At 44.9% G+C, this 26,825-nt stretch overlaps 1 protein-coding gene and 1 long non-coding RNA gene across 3 annotated transcripts; one reads left to right on the top strand and one right to left on the bottom strand.

The window, feature by feature from the left end:
- Positions 1-6,353: 6,353 nt before the first annotated feature.
- GP2 (glycoprotein 2) lies at positions 6,354-20,649 on the bottom strand. The gene is made up of 10 exons (XM_039223811.1): positions 20,574-20,649; positions 17,870-18,256; positions 16,897-17,007; positions 14,558-14,769; positions 13,909-14,057; positions 12,489-12,734; positions 11,470-11,632; positions 10,321-10,405; positions 9,040-9,084; positions 6,354-6,412 (listed from the first exon to the last, which is right to left on the bottom strand). The coding sequence occupies exons 1-10, from the start codon at positions 20,644-20,646 to the stop codon at positions 6,354-6,356; spliced, it is 1,530 nt and encodes a 509-aa protein (XP_039079742.1). The 5' UTR covers positions 20,647-20,649.
- LOC120225627 lies at positions 6,780-13,791 on the top strand. 2 transcript variants are annotated; one of them, XR_005526845.1, is made up of 3 exons: positions 6,780-6,845; positions 8,500-8,646; positions 13,717-13,791. It is a non-coding gene; the product is annotated as an uncharacterized LOC120225627 (long non-coding RNA). The 2 variants fall into 2 exon arrangements; XR_005526844.1 differs by lacking the exon at positions 13,717-13,791 and adding an exon at positions 10,613-10,653.
- Positions 20,650-26,825: the final 6,176 nt, after the last annotated feature.

Raw genomic sequence — 26,825 nt, 5'->3', positions numbered from 1 at the left:
ATATTCAAAGAACCAAAAGTAGTTGAGTCAATAGTGACTAGATACTGGAGGCTAAAGCATCATGGAATGTTAAAAACATGTCTGGTCGAAGTACAGCCACCATGGAAAATTGCTTGGCAGTATCTACTAAAGCTGAGTATACACACATCACCAGAAATAGGTACCTGTGCTCACTGACAGGCTTATATAAGAAAGCAGCATGCCTCACAATAGCTGAAACAACCCATATCAACCCATATGCCCATCAACAAGAGAAAGGATTAATAAATTAGGTCATATTCTTCCAATATTCTTCCAATAATGTCAGCAGTTAGAACTATTGTGTAATTAAACACAACAACATGGGTCAAGTTTACAGAGATAACATGGAACATAAGAAATTAGGCTCATGTTGAGCTCTGAATTGAGCATGGAGCCTGCTTGATATCCTCTCTCTCTCTCTTTCTCTCTCTCTCTCTCTCTCTCTCTCACTCCCCCTCTCCCCCCTCCCTCCCTCCCTCCCTCTCTCCCTCCCAAAAATAAATAAACATTAAAAAAGTTTTTTTTAAGTAAGACTTAAAATATAGATAATATATGATTTCTCTTATATAAAATTAAAGAAAAAAACTCCTTGGTGCTAGTAGCTGGGATAGTGGTTGCCTTTGAAAAAGTGTTATAACTGGACGGGCAGGAAGGAGGCCTTTTGGGGAGTGGGTACTGTTCTATTTCTTTAACTGGGTACTGGCTGTAGGGGGGTGGGTGTTCGTTTTGTTAAAATTCATCAAGTTGTATATATGAGTGCATGGTAGGTATATTATGCTCCAGTAAAATATAGTAAAAGTACTATTGTGGCTACAAAGTGATATTACCTTTCTCATCACAATCACGTTACTGTTACCATCAGCAGGAACAACACAGTCACAAATATTTTGAGGACAAGGCCCTAAGTGCTACTTTTACAGTCAAAACCAGAGAGGAACACTTGACAAGGTTACTAGTTCCTGGAGAGCAAAAAAAGACTGACAAAGGAACTGGCACACCAGGCCCTTCAGAAAAGTGCTTGAGGAACAAGGGAGGGGGAGTTTACTCCCCAGTCATCTCTTGAGTTCTGATCTGCCTCCCTCCTTGGCGGTTCTGAACCAGAGAGGCCCTCTCCTGGGTTCTGAACAATCCAAGGGGTTTGAGGCTGAGTTTATCAATGGGAATCTGCCTTGAGACAGCCTCAGGCTGGCTAAAAGAGGGCTGTGCTGGGGCCAGAAGGTTTGACAGCCACAGCCTGTCAATGACAGAGTCATAGACCATTAAGTGTAGCAGAGGGGATGTTATTATCTTAATTTACAGATGGCCTGAGGGAAGTTAAGTGGCATTCTTAAACTCACACATCAGCAGGAGTCAGACTGAAATAGGAATTTCTTGCCTCCTGGTTCAGTGCACTCTGGGTACTGGTTTTCTCATGGACATAAATGGGGGGTAGTAGTAGATCGTCTGAAAATCTTCTCTGGGTCTCCCAGTTTCTGTGACTCTTCTGAGTTCCTGTTGAGTGTGGAAGGAGCTAGAGGATGTCTTATGGAGGATGGATTCGTGGCTGCCACCACACACACACACACACACACAGGCTTACACACATACGCACACACACACAAGTGCATAGGTCTTGCTATGATTCTGAGGTAGGTTTTTAGTCGTCATTGCAGAGCAGCATAGGTCATGCAGGGAGGCTGTGTGGCATAGAAAGAAGAGCATATATTTTACATTTAGGCAAATCTGAGTTCCAGTCTTCACCTTCTTGAGCGAGTTATCTAGTGTTCCTTCAACACCTTCTTTATCTGGAAAGTGTGAAATTTGAAGTGCTGACTCACATATATGCACTGAGTAAATGACAAGTGTTTGCTATCTATATGATGTTGAGGAGTGTCTTAAAATCCTCTATGCCTCAGTTTTTCTTCTGTGAAGTGGGAACAACATCACTTTTCTCAAAGGATTATTGTGAGGATTAAGTTGGATAAAAAAATGTAAAACGTTTGGTGCCCTGGTTTGTACATATTAAGTGTTCATAAAGTATTTTTATATGTGCTGAGGGAGGAGATGGGTCCCTTCCACCTGCTCTCAGGAGTCCTGTTTCTGGAAAACACAAAGATTCTAAGAAATGGTCTCCTTTTGGTCACATGTAGGCACTAAGAGGGCAAATGAAGAGAGGTAAGAAGCAGCTTAATACATTACAATGGGAAAAAGAGCAGGTGATGATGATGATGATAGTGCTGCCGTTATCATCTGTGTGATGCTTCATGCACTGCAAAATGGCTTCACGTCCTTTATCTCTTTTATTTCTCTAGCAACCTGCTACTCCTGTCATGAAGTGTGAGGAGTGGGAGTGCTTGCATGGGTAGTTTGGGACCCAGAGCCTAAGGGTTCTGCCCTTTAAAATTGTAGCTCTTCTCAATGACTTTGGAGCCAGGTTTCAGCATTACAGTAAAATATGTACAACCAGACCCACCCTTTTCCTTGTGAACCCAAATCACCATATAAAGCATTTTATGGAACAGAACTTAATTCCATTCTCAGACAGGGAACTCTGAGGACAGATCCTTCCCTCTTCTCTCAGGCCCAGTGGAGTTCTGGTCCCTTCTCTACATTTTGCAGCAGTATCTGTCTTAGTCTCACACTAAAGAGCTTTGGATGCCTCCAATTTTATGCCTTGGCTTCCCAAGCAGATCTGAAGCTTCTGGAGAGCAGGGCTGCCCTTCCTCTCTTTGCATCCTGCACCTGCTCCTCCCCCAGGACAGAGACATCACCTTCCCTGAATGTGAGTCAGGTCCTTTCTCACTGTTTCTGTCATCCTTCTAGTCCAGAACTTCTAGATGCTGGGTCTTGAACATACTTTCACTGTGCCCCCTGGTTTGGACTTCTTGTCCCAGTACTCAGCTGGTTAGGCCTGAGGGATGGAGGAGAGGAAAGCTGAATGGGAGAGGAGACATGGGTGGAGTCTTGGCCTTGGGGAGTGTGATTCAGGTCTTGGATCTTCTAGGAATGTACATATATGTTTATGTATCTGTGAGTGTCTGTGTGTGTGTGTGTGTGTGTGTGTGTAGCATAGGATATGAGTTTCCTAGTGTTTTATTCTATACTAAAGTATATGTGTCTGTATCTAAATGACCATGCATAGGTTAGTGTGCATGTTAGCACCTGTGTGTCCAGGAATGTCAAAGCCTGTGTATGTGTGAGGGCCTCTGTTGGCAAATTGTATGTCCACACATGTCACTACAAATGTATGTGTTCCCATGTGCATGCAAGTGGGTGCATGTATGTATGGTGGTACATTTTTGAAAATGAGTGCCTCTATGTGTGTATCAGGGCTTTGTGTATAAACAGAAGCAGAATACAGTGTCTGTTAAAAGTATATCCTTCAAATTCTCGCTACCTAGGCCTAAGCCCTGAATTCAGCGCTGAAGAGCTATAGGTTCTTGGGTGAATAATTGCCTTCTTTAAGCCTTGGCTAACTCATCTCCAAACTAGGGATAATAGTACTTACTTTCAATACCTACTGTGAGGATGGAATGATTCAATGCCCATAATGCACTTAGAATAATGCCTGGTGCATAGGATGTGCTAAAAATATTGGATGTTACTAAGTTGTTCATGGCAATAAATATGTAAGTGACTGGGCTTGAGGCCCAGGTAAGGATCTGCGTGTGGAAATGTGTCTTTGGGCACCTGAGGTTGATGTGTATATCTGTTAGAATATGTATATTGATATGGGTGTATGAGCCTTGCACCTGAGGGTCAGCGGATATGCATGCTTGAGTGTGAGCTGCCTGTGAGTGCCTCTTTGTGTGATTGTGTTCCACAAAATTGTGAACCTCTAAAGTTAGGGACTGTGTTTCATTCATTATTTTACCTGGGCCCTTAGATCTGGGACAAAACAATTGCTCAGCAGATTAGTGTTGATCAAATGAATAAAGTAGGCTGTACAACAAAAAGCTGTAACTAGGTAGATAGATGATAGATATATAGGTAAATATATGGGGGCAGGTAGAGTAGGAGAGTTGGTGATAGATAGATAGATAGATAGATAGATAGATAGATAGATAGATAGATAGATTCATGCATAGACATATAGATAGACAAACAGCCAAGGCTGACTTTTGTTAAGTATAATCCCATGTACTTTATACTGGAAGAGTTATTAAAGGTGATATGTCCCAGGGAGTTCCAGAAGTTTGTTCTTGGTAACCCTGTGGGTTATCATGGAGTTTCTTTGATGGCCTGAGGATGAGGGAATCACAGACAAGAGAGCTAAGCCCCCCACCTGACATCAACAAGAGTCTATTATCATTTAATGTCTGCCTATTGGGTTCTCATGTAGAATTGTATTTAAAAAAAATTTTTTTAATGTTTTATTTATTTCTGAGAGAGAGAGAGAGACAGACAGACAGACAGCGTGAGCAGGGGAGGGTCAGAGAGAGAGGGAGACACAGAATCCGAAACACGCTCCAGGCTCTGAGCTGGCTGTCAGCACAGAGCCTGATGTGGGGCTCGAACCCACAAACCGTGAGATCATGACCTGGGATGAAGTCAGACGCTTAACCAGTTGAGTCACCCAGGCACCCCTAGAATTGCATTTAAAGAATTCTTCTATAAATGTTAGAGAATCTTGTTCTAGCCTAACCCCTTTATTCTATAGAAGGAAGAAGATGAGCCTCAGAGAAAGGAAAAGGTTAGGGCCTCTTGACCTCTCTTTCAGGTGCATTCTCAGGGGCACCCTCTCCCTTGAAATGTAGTACCTATGAATTCTCTGACTTACTGGGAAACAGAAGCAATTCCTCCCAAGAAATTCCCTTTTAAAGAAGCCACTATTATAGCAGTAACATCCTTTTGGGATGTCAGTCCAAGAAACACTGCCATGTGTTTGAGACCTGCCCCTTCAAGTTGGCCCCATTGGCTGTGTTTGCATTAGATAAGACCACTCATCTGGCCTCAGATGTTGGACTAAGGGAAGCACTCTGAGCCAAACAGGGAAATTACATTCCCCCTGGTGCAATTTGGATACAGGATATCAAGTGGTAGTTGGTCTCTGTTGTCCCTGAATTCGTAAGTGAGATGAAGCTGCAGTGTCTGTATTTATTTCAGACATGATAAATGAACAGGAAAAGCTAGTTTCAGGGCAGGGGGGAACAGAGGAGACACACAAATATGTAAAGGCTGTGTGGTTTCATGAAGAATGACAGATGGAAAGGCAGACTTTGGTTTCTGGTGGTTTTCCTCATATAGCCAGGTTGTATCTTCTGTTCTTGGATGTTTTGCTCTTATGTCCTTATAATTAATTCTCCTTCTGCCTGATTTGATTGGATTGGGTTTCTGTTTCTTGCAAACACACTATCTATGAATGTGAGAGCACTTTGGAAAGTCTTCTCCTAGCAGATAAACAGGCTCCACTCCCCTGTGACCTGGCCCTGATCTGATCATTTTCCCTGAGGCCAACTTGTACGGGCCTCATGTGTAGCTGCGGGAAAGGGAAGCCTTCTCTATTTGTGGTATCTTCACGGAGTGTTTTGTGAGGGCCCATTAGAAGTCTCAAGAATGGGACTTCATTCATCCTCCAGGTACTGCTGCTAGATCCCCATGGCAAGGTCGACACAGCATATTCTGCTGGGACTTTAAAAGCACACCACTATTCATAACTAGAGGTAGTCTGGAGTGACAGCATCTCTGCATCCAAACCAAGAAGTCCCTTTAGCATTTGGGTCCCAGGGTAGGTTTCTGCCTAGTCCTAGGCATGTCAAAGCATGTTTACAGTATGGTGGGGGCAGAGGAACAATGAGAACCAGTCTTTTCTAGGTAGTCTCCAAAAGTGGACCCTTTAGTTATTCCCATGGCAACTGTTGAGACCATGATGGAAATACATTAGAGGACACAGGTAAAAGCAAGGATCAGTCTGTTCAATTCATCAGCAGTAATAACAGTGGGTACTTGGGAAGGAACTGTGGGGAGGTGCCTTTTTTACAAGCCCATCTCCCTCCTCCTTCCCCCCAGTGATGCATCCCCTCTTCCCTGGAGTTACAGACATGCTACATTTCTGGTAAAGGCTGGAGCCACAGAGGCATCTAAAAGTGTGGCCTCAAGATCCTGCTAATAAATGAGGAAGTCAGGTCTGGCAGGCCAACAGGCCCCCCACTGTGAGAAAAAGAGGACTATAAAGGCACAGAGAGTATTGAACAAGGAGAAGCTCTTCCCTTTCCCTAAACCTAGCCTGGCCTCTGTGAACACCGTGACTGTCTATGTGATTCGGAGAAAGAACCAGCATAGCCAAAAGGTGACCAGAAGCCATCGCCAGAGGGAAGAACATGAGCTTCAAGGCCAGATGCTCAGCTGAGCTCTCAGAACAGCTCAGCCAGAAGGATGGGCAGGAGAAGCATGGGCCAGGCCACCAGGAACCCTGAAATGCAAGAGAGATGCCCGTCAAGTGTTGGCTTTGGAACTCAACAGCCAAAGCAAGCTTTCCTCTCTAACCTCTGCCTTACAAGGACAAGTCAGAGTATATTTAGTATCTATTCTGGGTTACAGCCCCTGGGAGATGGCAAAGGGGTCATGTGGTAAGGCAAAGCTATTGAATCATCACTTTTTCATATTCCTTTGGGCACATGGGAAGGCAGTTTATTTACATCCTCTTTTTCAGGTAGGTGGGACCACGTGATTGAATCTGGACAGTGGAATGTGGGTAAAAATCATACATGCCATTTCTAGCCCTGGTCCTTAAAACCTCCTACATGATATTCTATGTTCTCTCATCCACATCCAGGCACCAGATGCCAAGGATCTAGCAGAGAGGACTTGCCAGGGATAGTGGAGGTACCAGAAGTTACCAGAAGGTAAGAGCCTGAATTCCTAATGATTGCAAAACACAGAACTGCATCCCCCCAGTGATTTAGTGGGGAATAGACTATTATATAAAGGCACAGTAAGTTGAGGATTGTTTGTCACAGCAGCTAACATTACTTACTCTAATACTAAAGAAAGACACAGAGGCTACAAAGCCTCTAAGGCCCGAGACTACTTGGCTTAGAATCCTAGCTCTACAAGTAGTTGTGCAGGCCCAGTTCTTGGGTCTCACCATGACTGAGTTCATCTGTATGCACAATGGAAATACCACTTGATAAATTCATATCAAGCATTTAGAACAGTGCCTGATACATGGTAAACACCATATAAGTACTGGTTTTGAAAATTAGACCCTAAGATGTGGGAGGGTTGGGATCACATCTCCTCTGAAAGTTACCATTTACTCAGTGTTAATGAAAGGCATGGATCCTGGATGATAGTTTCCTTATACTGGGGGGCCTTGGAAAGGCGTGTGTACCACCTCCCACTACAGGATTATAACATCTCCCCATCCCACAAATTTCACAGTAACTTGATGATGTCCTAGAAGGGAGGGGGTGAAGAATATCATAATTTTCAGAAATATTAGTGTATGGCAACCAGTTTGCAATTATGAAACAGGCTGAAGTTCATTCTAAAACATCAGAAATGTTTGTGGGAGATAGCAAACAATGAACACCATAAGTGCCCTCTTGTGACAGTTTCATGCTGTATAAGATTGATCCCCTCCTCTTCCAGAAGGCTCCAGAACCCATTGCCCACCCTAGAAATTAGTCAATTTGGCAAACTCTACTGAAAAGCCATGCTGTTCCAGGCACTGTGCTTACCTGAAGTACTGGAAGAAATGAATGAGACTTGAGGTCTGCTCTCAAGCTGCCTTTAGCTTGAGCTCCAACCCCTCTCTCTAATGAGCACTACTTTTCTGAATGTTGTCTGAATAGTAGCACTAAGCATGGACAGGCCATCTTGAGCTTATCTGGAAACTTTTTGACTGTTAACTAGCTGGGTAATTAAGGACAGAAAGAACTTTTTCATGCCTGGGTTCACCAGTATAGGTCATTTGTGTGTTGGGAAAGTGGGGGTAGTAAAATCTTAATAACATTGCTTTCCTTTTGGTCCAAAATACACTTCTTGGATTGTTGTCCCTGTTGAACTCCAGTTCATCTACCAAAACCCAATTCAGATGTTGCTGAAATTCTTTCCTGACCTTATCTAATACAGTTAATTACTCTTATGTGCTCCTTCTCCACTGTCTACTTGCTCGTGATTTATTTGCTTATTGACTTTCTCATTTTTGCAATTGTTGTTCATTCTGCCTATAGGACTTTTCCTTTATTATTTGTAAACCTGGATTCTTTTTTTTATTTGGTTTAAATATCACCTTCTGTGGACATTTTTTTGTCCATTTACCTATTCTGGTATTAATTTTTCCTTCCTACCTTATTAATAGAACCAACAAACATTGGTTGGGGACACAGCTACCCAGCATAAAGATTACATTATCCAGCTTTCTTTGCAGCCAGGTGTAACTAAGCATTGGCCAATGCAATGTAAGTAGAAGTATAAGCTGGAAGTATCCAGCTTCCAGAAATGTTCCTTAACACTCAGTGATTTCTTCTATATTCCCTCCATCCTGCTGACTAGATGATGATTGGAGCTCTGGTTGCCATCTTGGACCATGATGATGGAGAATGTGAAGGGGTGAGCTAAAAAGAACTTGGATTCTTCATGACCTTGTGGTACTACCCTGCTAGCCTTGGATTGCTTCTTGTGTCTAGACTTCATTTACATGTGAGTAAAAGAAACAACTATCTTATTTAAGATGCTATTAACCATGCTGGTAACTTTATATCACATCACCCTCTTTTCTTAATTATCTTGCTAACTTTTTATTGCCTGTTTCCCATGCTGTAATATAGGCTCCATGAGGGCAAGCACCTGGCCTGGCCTGTTCATTATTATATCTTCAGCATGTAGAACAATACCTGGCACATGGTAGACACCCAGTACATACCTATTATTAAATGACTGGCCCCTGTACTACACTGCAAGCCAGACTTGGGACTGATTCATTTCCATGTCCACAGTTGCCAACACAGGCTGACTTGACATGCATCAAATTGAAGAGGAAGGAGAGAGGGTCAGGAAAGAGGGCAGAGAGATAGGCAGGTGAAAATGATGTACCTGCAGTGCTGGGGGTTCCATTCATGACACTGAGAGATGGAGCACCTGGGGACAAGAGCAGACGTGAAGGTTTTCTCAGTCATGTGCCAGTGACTGTGGCACTCTCATCGTAGCTGCTGCAAGTCCTCCTGGACCTGGTCACCACAGCCATTGACAGCCCACATTGTTGAGACATCTGTTGTTTGGTGGTTCTCCTTATAAGGACATTTCATGCATTTGAAACTTAATCCTTCCAGCAGAAGGGTTGTATCCCCATTCAGCAGATGAGAAGACTGAGGCTCAGTTGCCCAAGGACAAGTTGACCTTGTTGTAAGTAGCAAAGCTGGTATTTGAACTCTAGTCTATCTGATTCCAAAATGAGAGCTCTTAACCTTCCAACTATGCTGTGGTACCACATGAAGCTTCTCAAGTTGAGGGCTCAGTAAAGAGTCAGGACACCTGAAGGCAGAACCTTCTTTACAAGACAGCCTCAGTTTACTCACCTGGAGAATGGAAGTGGTAATAGTGCTTACTTCCTTAAGTTGCTGTGAGCATTCCATGTGACAGTGCATATAAATGTTTTGCATGGTGCCAGCCACATGTGTTATTATTATTACTGTTGTTGTTATTAATGTTACTGTGTCCTAATTTTTTTTGGACAAAAAAAAATTGCTTTCACTCTTCTGGGTTTTGTGACTCCTCCATTCCAGGGGTTATAAAAACCATAACAGTACTGCTAACCCATGGGTAGGATGGGTAAATATTTGTGGGACACTTGGAAAATTTCCTCTACATCAGGCCCCAGAATATTGTAACTGGAGTTTTAAAAACATTGTCATTCACCAGAAAACAAAGTTGGGTTAGGATTTAGACTTCACCCAAAAGGGGCTGAGGAAAGGGGACCTGGAAGGAGGCCTAAGAGAAAGGACACATGATTTGGAATCAGTCTGAGCTGAGTGAAGTTCTAACTCCTGCTGCTCATGAGCTGCATGATTTGGGTTGAGCTGGTTAATCTTTCTGAGCTTCAGTTTCTCACCTGTAAAATGGACGCAGTTAGGAAGATGAAGTGAAAATATGGATACTGAGCCCTTAGCCTGGTCTCTAGCACACAGGAGGCCCAGCACAAATGGCAAGTGCTATTATTATTACCAAAGAAGCTCCTGGAAAGATAGATTCACTGGTGGAGGGCTGCATTGAGGAGGCTAAAAAGGCTCTAGGTTGTTATGGTGATGACGCCAGTTATCTGTGGTTAACTGTCAGCACCTGACCAGCTGGCCTTCTCACCAGAAATTGGCCACCTACCTTTCCGAGTGATGGGTCCCAAATCTAGAACCTGGGCTGGGTTAATAGCCACTACTTCACTACGGAGGTGACTTCTTGAGCAAGACTGTGGGATGGAGAAATCTCATTATACCATCATTTAAAGACATAGTTGCTATCCAGGCTGCCCCTGCAATGGGCATATCTGGCCCAAGAATGGGACCCCACCCACCATGTGGCCCTAACTCTGAGGCTGTGGTTTTCTCAGTCTAGAGAATCCTCATTGTCATGTCACACAAACCCAAGTTTGAATCTCCTCTCCACTCCCTTTTAGCTTTCTAAATCACCTCCCTACTACTATTAAACAGTACGTTCTGGGGCGCCTGGGTGGCTTAGTCGATTAAGCGTCCGACTTTCGCTTGGGTCATGATCTCGCGGTTCGTGGGTTCGAGCCCCGCGTCGGGCTCTGTGCTGACAGCCAGCTCGGAGCCTGGAGCCTGTTTCAGTCTGTGACTCCCTCTCTCTCTGACCCTCCCCCTGCTCACGCTGTCTCTCTCTCTCCTAGAAATAAATAAAACATTTAAAAAAAAAAAAAACAGTACGTTCTGGTTGTAAATGTTAAAATGAGTGTGTCTGCAACACAGAGACATATAGGAAGCACTCACCAAATATCAACTACTAGCTGGCAGTGCCAAATCGGAGTTAAAAGCATGGACAATGAAGGTGTATCCCAGCTCTGATGCTTTCTAGCTGTGTTGCCCTTGAGCAAAAGACCTGAAGCTGTTTCCTCATTGTACAATGAGGTCAATAAAGAATCTACTTGAAGTGCTGTTATAAGAATTACACTAGCCAAGGCATATGAAAGTTTTAGTGTAATTCCTGACAAGGAGTAAGTACAAAAAAGTCAATGATTTCAATTATGAAATTATTCACAATATGTCTTGTGCTAAGAAAACCTCATGGACAGCCTCCTTCATCTATTCTGGTTTCCAAGGGCACAATAATTGCTTACACTTGGGCTTTTTGTAGGCTAAATGTCCATCCATTCATCCTTTTTTCTTTCTTCTTTCTCACTTTCCTCCCTTCCTTCTTTCCATCCATCCATAATTCCAATAAATACATAAAAGAGAGCCTACTAGGTACTCTGCCCCATGTCAAGGTCTGAATAGCTCACTCTAAAGTGATACTCACCGGCTCGCACTGTTCATTAAGAGAATCGCAGAGATGAATCTCACAATGCAGGAAAACTAGGTCATAATTTCCAGCAAACATGAACATCTGAACTGAAAATCGACTTTCTGAGGACACCCCATTCTCCTCCACATAGATGGTGGAATCGCGTTGATTTGGACAGCTGCAAGGGTGACAAGGGTGAGTGTCTAACTTCTGGAGCAGCTCAAGGGACCTGAGGCCCTCTGTATCCAGTATAGAAACATCATTAAAGAGAATTAAAGAGTTCCCTGTTCCCCCTGTCTATCCTGACGTGAACTTTTATTCTTCTAGGTTTCTTCCAAGATGTTTATCATCAGTATACGCGGTTTCAGTCTTGCAGGGTATAGTCTCTGAGGTGAAATAGACTGCTTTCAATTCTAGCTAGACCCACTTTCTAGTTAAGTCATCATGAGAAGATGACTTAACCTATCTGGGCCTCACTTTTCCTATCTGTAGAGCAGAGACCATAATCTTTACCTCCTGGGGTTGATGTGAGCATTTAGTGACACAGTCCATGTACACTGCTTAGCACAGAACTAAACTCAATGAATACTATTAGCTAGTGTGGTTTGAATCATGATCTAGGATATGCATTTTCCCTTTGTTTTTGCCAGGTTACAATTTCAGTGATATTTCGTCTCATAACACTTGTCATGGTGTTTTCATGTTGATTAGTCACCTGTATAATAGTCCATCATTACTTAATAAATCCTTGTTTTTGAATTATAAATGTATTTCCAAAGTTATAAAGGACACTGAACTGAAAAATATTTGGCATTTCTTTACCTTGTCAGCCTCTTTTGTATTAACACGTTAGGCTAAAATTTCAGGAGTGATATTGATATTCCTGTGTCAAAGGGGATGGTCATGATCTGTAACACCAAATTATTTTCCAGAATAATTGGTAAGCCAATTAACCCAACTGCCGGCAGGGTCAAAGTGATCACTTTCCCTCAAACCTTATTCAGGCCAAAAACTAGCCCAGAGTTGCCCATCACCTGTTTCTGATAATGAAATATTTCACAGGGTCAGTCTTGTCTTTAGTGGGCGTGGCGTAGCAGTTCCTCAACAACAGGTTAAACCGGGAGGTGTCCCCTCTCTCCAAGATGGCGCCCACATAGAGCATGGATTCAACATCCAGCACAGCTGCAGCCCCTTCGTAAGGAGATGTGTAGTTCGAGTCTTGGAACAGGGCCATCCTGACAGTGAACTCTCCTGCCCCATCCATACTGACATTCAGAGAACTGAGAAGAGGAAAGCCATGAGAGTTTCCATCAGTGAGAACAGGATAAATCTAGCCCTGCACTTGCTTGAGACTATGAAGGCAAAGGCACATCTTGGATCCCTAAAGGAACTATTCAGTCACCCATTTAAGTCAAGCATTTAGTATCTCCTAGGCACTAAACTTGACAAGCACTTGAGTGTGTCTCCAGGATCTCCACCAGTTCTCCCCACCTCACAGATCACTTGTATCTCCTTCACTCAGAGAATAACTGCAAGTTTACACCTCTGTCTTCCCCCCGTACAATGGGACCAGTCCTGTGGGTTCACCATTTTTAGCAGGAGATCTCCTCCCTCCACCCCACAGTCACCAGTAAAACATCATTTTAAAAGAGGAACAGCTTTAATTTTCATTTGTTATTAAACTTGGGGCCCTGACACAATACACTCTGAAAACCATTGAACAGGACTCAACCTCCAGTCCTAGTCCTGCTCCTCTGTGAGCCCAGGAGGCAATGAGGGGATAGGAAGGGCACCAACATCCTCAGAAAGTCCCCCAGTGAGTGCAGGAAGGCTGAAGAATCCATTCTGTGGGGCACCATTTCAGGCATAGTAAGACAGCAGTGACAAAACAGAGGAAAGCCTCTTCCCAAATGGACCCCCACTCAAATTGCTATTTGGTTCTATTTCTAGTGAATTTGATATGTTTCTCCAATCAAAGCTGATCTTGGCTTAGATCCCACATCTTCAGGGAAGCCTTCCTGCTCCTACCATCCCCACCCTACGAAAGCTAGGTCAGGAGCCCCTGCTCCCTCAGCCCACAGCACCCTGTGCTTCTCCCACATTGCATTCATGTCACTTGTGAATAATGATTGATATAATTAGTTGCTTAATTCCTTTCTTCCTCAAGATTAATGAAACCATGGTGTGCTTTTTGTTCCTTAGCATATTTAATTAACATTATTTCATGTTGCTACATTGTTTAACGATAATAATCTTTAACAGCCACAAAATATTCTACTTCTGCCTTGTGCATGCTGAACATTATGATCAACAAATGTCTACAGAATGAATAACAGAAAGAGTGAGAGCTCCTGAAGGAGGTAGGCAGCATCCTAAGGACATCATAAGCTGTGCTTGAAGTGAATGTGATCAATGTCAGGGTTATGGGTCAAAGGGCAAGGGTCAGTGCCTTACCTTACAATGGGACTCAGGGCAGTTTGGAGGCTGACTTTCATGTCCAGTGGGTAGGCACACTGGAAATTGATGTTGAGGATGGTGTCTCTGATGATGAAAGCATTGACCAAGGAGAGGGTGTTTTTGTAGATGGCATGGGTTCCATTTCTCTTTGGCATAAAAACAAGACCACGTATATATGTTTATGTGTGTGTAGATGTATCTGGAACTCAGGCTTGCCTGTCTGCAAGGTTGATGCTCTCAATCATGCTGCCACCCTGCCTTCTGATTACAAGGAAGCACAGGGGTCTCCTGCCCCAGTGGCTATGACACTTTATGGGAAAGGGAGTGAGGATCCCAGATCGAGAACTAGAATAATAATTTTTGGCCCATGAGGAGAATCAGCAACCACCATGCTTGCTCCCATGCTGACCCCTCCCACATTACCCCTAATTAAAATAATCATAATCATAGCTTACATTTATTGAATTCAATCAGCAAACATGCTCTAAGCTTTTTACATGAACCAACATGTTCACGAATGTGTAATCTCACATTTGGCCAGAGACCCAGAGAGGCTAAGTGACTTGCCCAAGGTCTCACAGCTACTGAGATGGGCTCCACAGCTCAACTCCCACCCTCTGGCAGCAGTGGTATAAATACAACTCACCTCCAGGATGTTTCCGCAGGCCCAAGCCTGGGTTGGGCTAGTCACAGATACCCAGTTTCTTTCCTGTCTTTGCATGGTACTGCTGCAGTTCCCATCGTGCAGGTAGCCAATGACCTCGTCTCCAAAACCTAGGCCTTCCAGCAGACACTTGTCCACTGACACCTTGATCTCTTTGGCCCCACAGTCCAGCTGAGGCTGCAAACTGTGAACATCTGGAAAGTTGAGAAGGGGGTAGGTGGAGTGGACAGGGCTCTGGAAGCAGTGGGCAGAGCCCACATTCCCTACCCTTTGGAAAAGCCACCATATCCACCAGGGGGTAGGGTAAACTAGTAGGTGCTTGGAACCCAGGCAGGATTCACGCCCAGGCTTATGGTAGATAAGGTTGGCAAAGCCCCTGGCCCATAGGCCAGAAATCCCATAAGATTTCTAAGCATCCTATGTGCAGGTATGGGGAGAGCTTCCATGTCTCAGGGATCAGGGATCGGTGTTTCTGGTGTTTGCAGTCTTTGGGGGAAGCGGGACTATCCTGAATTCCAGACTAGAATCAAAGCTAGACACACACTACTCCAACTGCTTGGCCGTGTGAAGCCAGTATATCTTACCAGGTCCACAGCCACTGCATTCCATTCATTTGTTCATTCACTGATTCATTCCATTCATTCATTCATTCAACATTTATTCAACAAATACTGCTTGAGCATTTACTGCCTGCACTGTTCTAGGTACTAGGGATGCAGTGTTTGTAAAAACTGACAAAATCCCCACCCTTATAGAGAGAGTTAACGTTCTCATAGGGGAGATGGATAGCAAATTAAGAGAAATACTATTTCTATTATATTCATGAATGCATACATTCAAATACATTTACTAATGACCTTCTCCAAGTGAGAGGCACATTCAACACAAAAATAAACATGGACCCAGTCCAAGAGGATTCCTTGGTCTTGTCTAAGAACCAACATGTCAATAGCTTATTATAATGCAACACGGAGAAAGTACTAACTGAAGTATGTGCTAGGTGCAGAGGGAGCAACAAGAAGGGGTGTCTGAGTCTGTCAGTTAAGGCAGAGAAGGATTCACAAAGGGCTGAAACTTGGTAGAGAATAGGAGTTTTGCAGTTGTATAAGGCAAGTGAGGGCACCACAGCAGAGGCGATGGGAGAGTATGGGGCGATGGACAAGCGGAGCTCAGAGGTACAGGAACTTAGGTGGGGGTGGAGTGCGAGAGATGGAGAAGTAAGCAGAAAAGCCAGATCACAAAGGGGTTATTCCTGGAAGTGAAGGGGACTTGCTGAGTAGCCACCATTGAAGAGTCAAGGCAGGCCACCTGCTTGTACCCTTCAGGTACAGGGAGGGCGTCCTTCAAGCCTGACATTTGATTCTGATTCTGTGATGGCCCACATCCCCGGAAACAACTTTGACCCTCTGGAGGCTCTTCTCCCCATTGAGCAGAGAGAGAGACTTCATGGAGAGCAGAGCTGTTTCCTTCCAGTTTCCTGCCCCTCATCCCTACTGCACTCCTGCTAGGCACACTCATGCAGCACCTGATCCACATTCCAGCCCAGTTTTCCAAACATATGCTTGTTGTTGCTCCTCCATCTAGAACACTTTCTCTTCCACAGAGAAATTGGAAGTGTGCTGGGAGTGTGCTCAGAGGAAAACATGCTTGTGGCAGGGGCAAGAGTCTAAGGCCCTCATTAAAGTCCGAGGAGGGAAGGAATTAATGAGAAGCTCATCCAACCCCCATCCAGGGCTTAGGGCTTGTTTATGGCATTCCTTCTCATGGGTCATTTGCCTCTGCTTGCTTACCTCCTGGGACAAGAACCTCATCACCTACCAAGCCTTCCTATTTGGACTGCTCTGATTTAATGTTCACAATCGCCCTGTATGGTGGTTACTTATTCCTGTTTTACAGATGAGGACATTAAGGCTCAGAAAGTATAGGTGCCTCCCAGGCCCCATAGAGCTACTAAATCACAAATCCAGGACTGGCACAAGAGCCTGCTCTTGTCTGTCACATGTAGATTCTGCAGATATTTGAATACAGTTCCCACACTAGCAGAGTGCTTGTCCATTGTACCTTTGCCCCTTGTGGGTCAAGTTGGTCCATGCCAGAACTGCTTTCTGAGACTGTGGTCCAAAGACTGACCTGGCAATTTGTTGCATCCCTGCTCTCCCATCCTTGCAAATGGCTTTGAGAACCTTCATTCCCTGACCTCAGTTCCATCCCCACTGACTCTGGTCTACACCTTGTTCTGACCCTCTGAAGCTCCCTCCCTGATGCCCCACCCAGCCTCTAACAGCACCATTCCCACTGCCCAGCCCTGCTGAGCCACTCACCAGAGCTGTTGAGATCCTGTCTGCAGAAACAGTCCCACGTGCCATTAAGAAAGCGGCACTCCTCCTCTGGGCGGCAGGCCTTCTCACACCTGTCCTTGGCAGTGGAGGGGTCTAGGGGGTGAGGCACAGAGGAAGAGGATCAGAATGCAAAGCAAAGCCATCTGAGTCAATCAGGGCCAGCTTTGTCATTCTACCAGGGCACAAAAGTCCCACCCAAGGATGTACTATGTATAGTGCAAGGGCCAACCCTCAAACTCAGATTTTCTGACTCCCAATCCAGTGAAATGAGAACCCAGAGGCTGCCATCCTAATGCTTGCTGCGTGGCAGACACTCTTCAAGTACTTTCCACACATGAGCTCGTTCAGTTCCCATGGTAACTGTATGAGACTAAGTAGAATAGTGGTTAGGCATATAGATCACTGAACTAGAGTGTCTGGATTCAAATCCCAGACCCATCATGTTCCTGCTCTGTGATATTGGGAGAGGTGCTTAACCTCTCTGTGCCCCAGACCTTTCATCAGGTATAGTTATACAGTACCTATATCTCATGAGGCTAGTGTAAGGATTAAATGAGTTAATAGTCTAAAGCGCTTTGGATAGAAGCAGGGACTCTTTGCACCGGCTGTTAACTTTTGCCATTATCTATTTTTTCAGATCAGAAAACCCAAGCTCAGAGAGGTAAATTAAACTACCCAAATGGAATCTAAATCTGAGTGAGCCTGAGTTCTTCATATTATGCTACACATATGATATATCAGGAGATTTCACCTTCCAATCTGAATTTCTGGCCTTGAAATGTTGGAAGGCTGGCAACCTTGGGTGACATCCCCACTGGGTGGTAACCAGCAGGAGCTAAATCGAGGCTGCTCTGCTTAGTCTCAGGCCTGCTCCACTCACTCTGCTAATGCCTGGCAAGTCATCCCGCAGCTGGTAGCCCCTCTACCCAGCTGCCTCCAGCTCTCTGCGGCTCACCTGTGCAGTATCTGAGGTTACAGTTGGGGGTGCCCTCCAGCTGGTATACGTAGAACTCGCCCGGGCAGGCCTTCACCAGCACCTGGGTTTTCCAGAGACAGCAGTTGCCGCTCCAGTGGGCACAAGCTGTGCGGGTGACTGTGCCCTCCCTGAGTGTGGGGTGGGTCCCATTCAGCCACATAGGAGCATGTGTCTGGCAGCGTTGTATTGGGACACAGGTCTCTGGCATCTTTGTTCCTCCATCTCCCACAAAGCGGTACCAGCCACTCTTGTCCCTGTCACACATGTCGCCTTCTCTCGTGTTCTCTGTGCTTCGGGAGGGTTCGTCCAGGCGGACGTAATTCTCGCAGGGGTCATAGGACCTACTGTTGGTGAGGTTTCTGTCACCTGTGTAACAGGGAAGGGAAGCAACAGTGTGCTTGGGTTTAATGAGCATCCTCAGAGCCCACAGGATTTTTATCCCCTCCCCCCACTCCCCCCCACACTCTGTTTTCAATGTGCTTAAGGACCCTAAAGAGGACGGGAAGCACACAACCCATTCATTAAACATCAGCCTTCATCATCTTGGAGTCGGAATAATAATGAGAACTTTACGTGGTATTTTATAGGCATTAAGAACACCAAGGCCTCCACCCTGCACAATTCTAAGCGGCATCCTTCACATTGAGTTTGGTGCCCTCCCCCAGGCTCTAGAGTTGTGCAGTGCTCCCCTGTGCAACCATATACTCTGGTCCTGTCTGACTATGTATTATAAATGCAATACAGCCTCATTAGAAAAAACTTCAAATGTCATTAAAATGAATAAAGTGGAAATGAAAGTTGTCATAAGCCCATTCCATCCCCAGAAGTATCCGTAAATTTATTGTATATTCTTCAGACTCTTTCTATCCATGTGTTTAAACTATAGGGTTTTTTTAAATGGGTTTAATGATATACAGCTTAAAAAAACTTTTTTAATGTTTATTTATTTTTGAGAGAGAGAGACAGAGTGTGAGTGGGGGAGGGGCAGAAAGAGAGGGAGGCATAGAATCTGAAGCAGGTTCCAGGCTCTGAGCTGTCAGCACAGAGCCTGATGTGGGCCTTGAACCCACAAACTGTGAGATCATGACCTGAGCTGAAGTCAGACACCTAGCCGACAGAGCCACCCAGTCACCCCTTTTTTTAAACTTACATTTTTTACTTAATATATCATAGACATTTACCCATTATCAATAGATACAGATCTAACAGAAGATTTCTCAACCTTGGCACTACTGATATTTGGGGCTGGATAATTCTGTGTTGGGGAGGCAGAGGGGACACATCCTGTGCATTATAAGATGTTCAGCAGCTTCCCTGGGCTCTTCTCACTATAGATTTCAGTAGTTCTTTCCTCCTGGAAGTTTTCTCCAGACATTGCCCAAATCACCCCCAATGGAGAACCACTGCTCTAACATGACCCTTTCTGATTTTTAGCAGATTCAGGAACTATGATGTGTGAAGAGGCTGAGAAGTGAAGGGACGGGTTGGTCATTCTGGGTTTAAATCAGCTCCACACCTGCTGGCTAGGTGACTTTGACAGGTGGTTCAACTCCCCTGAGACTTATCTGCAAACCAACACCTATAGCTGGTAGCTCTCAAACTCCCTCCATTCCTATGCCTTGAGCCATGGTGTTTGCCACATCTGTGTCTCCTGTTGTCTACTTAATATGTTTCTTTCAGTGCTTCTCTTTATAAATTTGTTTCATCTTAAGGAATAATATCTGTGATACCATAGGTATGATGTACTAGTTACATATTTTTAATACACAGGACAAAATCTACATAGCCATCAAAAAATTCTTCAAGAGTTTGCCATGCACTGCTGTAGTCCTCCTGGAATACGTCCCCTGTTTTGAGGAAAGAAAGCCCTAAAGCATTGCTAGAGGATTAAATGAGGTAATAGGTGTAAAATGCCAAACACAGCACCTGAGTCCTAAGAGGAGTTGAGGTTGGTTCTCTCCTCCAGTTCTGATTTGTTGAACACTGTGAGAGCCTGAATAATGGACTAAGTACACATGCAGGATCACATTCTTATAATACACGGTGGAAGGAGTTTTTAGAAAAGAGATTTTCAAGACTTGATTACATATGTGCTTGTTTTAAGAAAAGTCATCACTGCACTTGCTATTCTTGGATTATTTTCCGCACACACGATGTGTTTTTCCAAGGGAGGCCATGAGCTGAGTCCCTCCACAGGTGATACAGGCAGAGATTTCACCCTGGTGGTGAGCCTGAGGACCCTTCCCATGAGCATCTAAGGTGCTCAATCCGCAGATCTCTGAATGGACCCCCAGGAAATCACTACCTGCAGACCTTTCTTTCTACAGATGAGCAAACATACAGAGGAAGGAGAAGGTACTTGCCAAAACAAGGGCACAGAGTGACTGGGGGATTCACGTCCCCATGAATCTAAGCTGTCTGAACCCTGCATATCTGGGCATGGGAAGTTCTATTAACTGGCTGACTCCATGGTCCTCACAGTGGAGATGTCTGATTTGACTCTTTGAGAGATTATGGCTATGTTCTGTTTTCTGATTTCTCTCATCTTGTTCCTCTTGACTGCTGAGTCTTTGATTTAGACATGTCCCTGTTCTCCTCACTGACCCTGAACTGCCTTCTCTGCACTCTCCCTCTCCCCAGGTATGGTAGACCATCTGAGATGCCAGATGAACAGAGCACATACCTTGCTGTTCTGTAGATGTCAGGGTCAGAGTGCAGGAGGCCAAGGCCAGCCACAAGACATAAGAGCCCACCATCCTTTCCAAAGGCTGAGATGTCCAGGTCACTCAGCAGAATGCAGACTCTCCATGCAGCTAGGGGAGGGGAAAGACCCAGATACAATCAGGGCAACAGAGGCTGTTCCTCTGGGTATAAGGGTTAGAAAGAAATTCACATCAATTCAGCACCATGACTTGTACTCAGCCCCTTGCATACCTTAGCTCATTTAAGGCTCTGCACCACCTTCCAGGGAAGGTACTATTATTGTTCCCATTTATGGATGAAAAGGGAGGTGGGACTCAGAATATATTTATCCCAGAAATATTTACTGAGCTCCTCCTATGTACAGGCACTGTGCTGGAGATTAAATAGCTTGCTTAAGGCCACAGGCCCATGTTCTCAGAAATAGACCTATGACTTCCCTCATGAAGGACTGTGTTGTTTTAAAGCAGGTGTGACTTGCAGAAAGGAGGTGGGGATAATGAGAGTAGGAGGCTTGCCAAGGGGATGTGGTTGACATCAAGAGAACCAAAGGCAAGCTTAGAGCAGTCCGGCATGGTAGGACGTCCTAGAAGGCCTTAGGCTGGTTCCTGCTCAGGTAAAGATAGAGACACTGGGAGACTGGATGGAGGGGATTACAGAGCTGTGAGTATCTACAGACAAAAGTAGCAGCTACTTTCTTAGTTCTGTGTATCAGGCACCGTGCTAAGAAATTCTTGAAGCACCTTATATGTGTGTAGGTTTCTGTGAGGGTGGGACCATGTCAGACTGAGCCCCATATTGCTTGCTCCTAGGACAGTGTCTGACACATAAGGGTGCTCAATAAAGGTCTGAGCAGTAAATGAATAAGAAAATGGGGGTAGGGAGGGCAGAAACAAAGAGATATGAAGACCCTGCCAACATTCTAATTAGTAACATTCCCTCTTCTGGAAAAGTTTCCTCAAATGGACAGATTTCTGATGACTTCTTAAAGCCTCTGGAAGACTCGACTCAAGTTGAAGCTAGAGACTTTTTCTGGAAGGGATATCACGAATAGGTTAGAGAACACCCAAGTCTGTTAATTCTTAGGGATGAGATCCCAAGTAGGGGCCTATGTTCCTGGAGGAGGGGAAGGGTAAGGAGGCATGGCGGGGGGGGGGGGGGGGGGGGGGGGGGGGGGGGGGGGGGGGGGGCATCTGTAGACCTGGAGTAGCCAGCAGGTAGCTGGAATCATGGTTGAGATGGACACAGTGATATCTGGAACACTTGATAGGGTAGGATCCAAATTTTGCTATTTCTGAAAGTTTCCAGAAATAAATGACCCTAGGGGCGCCTGGGTGGCTTAGTCGGTTAAGCGTCCGACTTTCGCTTAGGTCATGATCTTGCGGTTCGTGGGTTCGAGCCCGGCGTCGGGCTCTGTGCTGACTGCCAGCTCAGAGCCTGGAGCCTTTTTCGGTCTGTGACTCCCTCTCTCTCTGACCCTCCCCTGCTCATGCTGTCTCTCTCTCTCCTAGAAATAAATAAAACATAAAAAAATTTAAAAAAAAAATGACCCTAAAACATCCAGTGGGTCAAAGATGGTAGGGGAGTACCCCCAAGATCAGCAGAAAGCCTGCTGGGGCTTGAAGTAGGACTTACCTTGGGGTAAGAACACAGGGTGGTCTTCCTCTGGCCAGCCGTGAGAAAGCCCGCTGTGGACCATCCTTTTATTGTATTTCTCTACCCACGTGGCTATCCGTGATTGGTGCTGAGGTAGGACTGGAGTTAATTTCCCAGGTATACGTTGATTTTGTTGGGTGTATGTAGGCAAGATAAGTGATTTACCACAGAAAAGAGTAGAAGAAGGATCTGTACTCCCCATCCCCCCAAATAAACCAATGAAGCTGATGCCATATTTATTACCAGAAACCAAACACTAATCAAAAGGGAGTTTAATATCCAAAGGGAAGTGAGAGAAATCAAACAGGCACTTGTTTGCACAATGGATTTCCAATTGTACCTTCTGTTCTTAGCTAATCACCTTAGAACACTTCTGCTTCTGTCTGGATGCCATTCCTCTCAGGGCCAGTTAGAGCAAGGGAATAAATAAGGAAGTGGGGGATGGGTGTTCCCTATTTTTGGCCCATAGATTTTACATACCTTTAGATACTCAGTGTTGAAGAGTCTGGGAAGGGCCAGTTTGGGGATGGTGAATCATGGAATATCAAAGGACAGACAAGGCCCCCAGACAAAAGGCCCCCAGAGGTCAGAATCACCTCTCTTCTAATCCCTTCTGATATGTGGGCTAGCTAGAGATTGGAAGGTCTGAAAAGGAGAGGAAGCCATATATCTTGGACTTTGAAGCATCAGGCTTGGACCTGGCTTTTGTGGCATGGTATTGTGGCATTAATAAGGAAGTCAAAGCTTTTGCAGAACAAAGGGACTCTTTAAGGAGCCAAGGCTTTTGGGGGCAGAAAGTACAGAGGTCCTGGCATTGGTAACACCTTCCAGCACAACCCCAACCTGGGCAAAGAAAGTGCTGTAAGCCACCTTCTCTACTCCTCTTGCATTTGGAGAAAAATCCCCTAAATGTGGAACTTATAACCACCACAAATGCAGGGTTTCAAAATTCTTCTGGGTCCACAAAACAGTCATTTACTCCATCCCTCTTCTGACACCTCCATTCCAATCTGAACTATGTCTCCACCCAGCTGCTTGCTGGACCTCTCTCCTTGGGCTAAGATGCTTGAGGCACTTTCACCTCAGCAGGCTCAAATCTGAACTCATCCATTCCCCAGACTCTCCATTTTCATTGCATTGTCTGTCTGTTTTTTTTTTTTTAAGTTTGTGTGCTTGTTTATTTAATTTATTTATTTTGAGACAGAGAGAGTGAGCAGGGGGTCATCAGAGAAAGAAGGAGAGAGAAAATCTCTAGCAGGCTCCATGCTGCCAGCACAGAGCCAGATGTGGGGCTTGAACCCATGAGCTGAGATTATGACCTGAACTGAAACCAAGAGTCTGACACTTAACCAACTGAGCCACCCAGTTACCCCCATTGTCTGTCTTAATCAGTGACACTACTATGCATCTGGTCACCCAAGCTGAAGACCTGGCTCCTTCCTTTCTCCCTCAGACTCATATTTCTGGTAATGACCACAACTTGTCACTCACTTTTCAAATATTTCTTGAATCTGTCTTTCCTTCTTTAGCCCCATTTCACTAACCCTAATTCAAGCCAACATCATCTGATAAGGGTGATTTTAACAGCTGCCTAGTGGGTCTCCCTGCTTTCATTCTTATCCCCTTTGATTCTATTACGTTCCCTGCAGCCAGATGCCATGGAGTTACCTCTCAGCATTATCCCCCACTCCTGTAACTTCCTTCTTCCTGGGATCTGACTCCTGGCTATAGCTCCTACCTCATCTACAGCTTCTTCCCCACACATTCTATGCTCCAGCCAATCTGTGGCTCTCTGAGCTGTTCCCTTCCTCTAGCCCTTTGCATGTGCTATTCCCTCTGCCTAGATCATACTGTTCCCAGCCTCCTACTACATATTTAAGTCCACCTCCCCCAGGAAGACTTTCCAGAACATCACAGGCTTGCCAGTGCTTCTCTTCTCTGCTCCTGTGCCTCACTGGGATGATTCCAATTTCACTCAATTACCCACTGACTTATTTGTCTCCCTTGAAGTCTTTTCCTTTAATAGTTTACTGTCAAGTTGGTTTCCATATAACACCCAGTGCTCATCTCCACAAGTGCCCTCCTCCATGCCCATTACCCCCCCTTCCCCTCCCCCTCACCCCCATCAGCCCTCAGTTTGTTCTCAGCATTCAAGAGTCTCCCATGGTTTGCCTCCCTCTCTCTCCCCNGGTTTGCCTCCCTCCCTCTCCCCAACTATTTTTCCCCTTCTTCTCCCCCATTGTCTCCCTTGAAGTCTTTAAGATCTTTGTGGACAGGGATCCTGTCTTTGCTGTTCTAACCAACACCCAGTAAGTACTTATTGGGTAAACAAATGGAAAAATTCACAACATGCATGCTTCAGTCTCTCCTGTAAATGATGCGTCAAAATTTATGGCTGTCCAAGTCTTAGTGAAACCTTATTGGGAAGATACCAGATCATGCCTCAGGGCCTTTGTACTTGTCTGTGATGTTCTCCCTCAGATATCCCACTAGTTTGTTCTCTTAGCTTATGCTTATCAGAGAGACTTTCTCTGACCATCCTGCATAAAACAACACCCCCATATCTCTGTTCTCTTTTCCTTGTCTTTCCCAAAGTGCATGTCACTGCTGACATTTCACATAGTTATTGTTTAAATGTATCCCCCTTTTAAATATAAGTGCTTTACCAGCAAGGACTGTTTTGATTACTTGCTGTTTCTGTGCCTATAAAAGTGCCTGTCATTGAATTTATGCTTAAATTATCTATTGAATGTTGAGTTGAATACCTAACTGATTAAAAAAAACAGAAAGTAGGGGCACCTCAGTAACTCAGTCAGTTAGGCATCTGACTCATGATATTGGCTCAGGTCATGGCCTCATGGTCCTGAGCTGGAGCCCTGAATCCGGCTCTACTCTGAGTGTGAAGCCTGCTTGGGATTCTCTTTCTCCCTCTCTTTCTTCTCCCCCAGTCATGTTCTACTCTCTCACTCTTTTTCTCTGAAAATAAATAAACAGAAGTCTGCTCCTTCACTGTTAAAAAACAAACAGGAAAATAAAGAAAAGAAAGGAAAAGATGGATTAATTCTGATATGTTTTCTTTTTCCTGGATCTTGCCTTTGGCCTCTTTATTTTTCTTCTTGTTTTGTTGTACCTGAATCAAAGTATATCTGCACATAATCCAGCCAGGCTCCACTAAGCATGGATTGACCATAGACAGGGCTGGGGTCAGCTCTAAAGTCCTCCTATGTAAAGCCCTTGTGCAAAGGCAGCAGGCATGGGGATTTGGTGTGTGTCTACGTGACTGCGTTTGAGGTCTCTTAACTCAAGAAACACTGTCCCCATAGTCCCTGTTTGCTGATACACACGTGTGGTTTTCCCTGAGGTCAGAAGGCTCTAATAAAGCAACAGGGCCTTGGTCTGTCCTGAAAAGCCACAGCTGGAGTTCCAGGAAGCAGCTGGTGTCAAGGTAGACATTTCCCACCATCATTCGCTTCCACTAGCCCACTTGACAGTGAAGTCCAGAGTCCTTGGAATATCTGGGTCCCCAGGGCCCAGCAGCCTCTTTATTTATGGTTGTGCCTTCAGCGAGCCTCCTCGAGCACCCTCCCCCATTGTGAAGCATCCCTGCCAATGGGAGTAGTGGGTCTTCTCTCCACTGCTGCTGCTGCTGTGGCCATGTAAACAGACCTACATCTTTCGGATGGAGAGGGACAAGTGCAATGAAGGAAGAAGTACATAGGCTGTGTCAGTACATCACCTCTAAAGATTGTGAGACTCCTGAACAGGGACTGCATCTGTCTTATTCTCTAGTGTCTGCCCAGCACCCATCATGGTACCTGGCGTGTACTGGGTGCTCACATAAATGTTTCTGCAAAGCTGAATGGGCCCTGTGAGGGCATCATAATTGGTCTCCTTATACAGCAGCAGCAGCAGCAGCAGCCCTTGATTATACCTTCCATTTCTGCCATGCCAGCCACACTTGTAATCACCTTTCAGGTTCACTCCATTTCTTGCCAGATTCCAAGCTCCATGAGTGGAGGGATTGTGTTTGCTGCTGTATCCCCAGCAGAGAGCACAGTGCCTAACACAGAGGAGATTCTCAGCAAATATTTCTTGAACAAATGGATGTATGGATGGATGAAGCTCAAACGCATCATGTATTTTATCTAAGGTTGCACAGTTCAACCAGTTGAACCCAGTCTCTTCGACCAGAGTGTGAACTCCATGAGTCCTGGTTTTTCTCACCACAGGATCCTCAAAACTATGGCCAATTCCTACATATAGTAGGTGCTCAATAAAAAAAAATACTTATTGAATGAATGAATAACTTCAAAGACTGAGCTTTTAAAATACTTATTATTTTGCCACACTTTTTAAGGAGACATGGGACCTTAAGTGCAGACACGTCACAAGTCCCATTTTGAGAGAAGGTAGAATTTAAAGATACAAGCCATTTTGTGATAACGAGGATTAAAGGCAGGGCAAAAGGAACAGGGTGATTGAAGTGTGAGTTCGTTTTTCTGTGGCTGGAGCACTAAACTGCATCACTCACATTCAGCAGGAAGTGAGAACCACAGAGCACAGGGTTTCCAGCTGCCAA

This window comes from Hyaena hyaena, unplaced genomic scaffold, assembly GCF_003009895.1.
Source record: "Hyaena hyaena isolate Hyena2069 unplaced genomic scaffold, ASM300989v1 scaffold_1455, whole genome shotgun sequence".
NCBI lineage: Eukaryota > Metazoa > Chordata > Mammalia > Carnivora > Hyaenidae > Hyaena > Hyaena hyaena.
This window is presented reverse-complemented; position numbering and strand designations above follow the sequence as displayed.

What these genes read in the sequence shown, in the direction of transcription:
- GP2 (XM_039223811.1), bottom strand. Translation starts at nt 20,646, where the DNA reads ATGGTGGGCTCTTATGTCTTGTGGCTGGCCTTGGCCTCCTGCACTCTG. An exon ending in TTAATGAACAGTGCGAGCCG is followed by an intron (nt 10,406 to 11,469) that starts GTGAGTATCACT and finishes TCCATCCCACAG; the next exon opens with TCTTGCTCAAGAAGTCACCT. An exon ending in TGGAACCCCCAGCACTGCAG is followed by an intron (nt 6,413 to 9,039) that starts GTACATCATTTT and finishes CTTGCATTTCAG; the next exon opens with GGTTCCTGGTGGCCTGGCCC.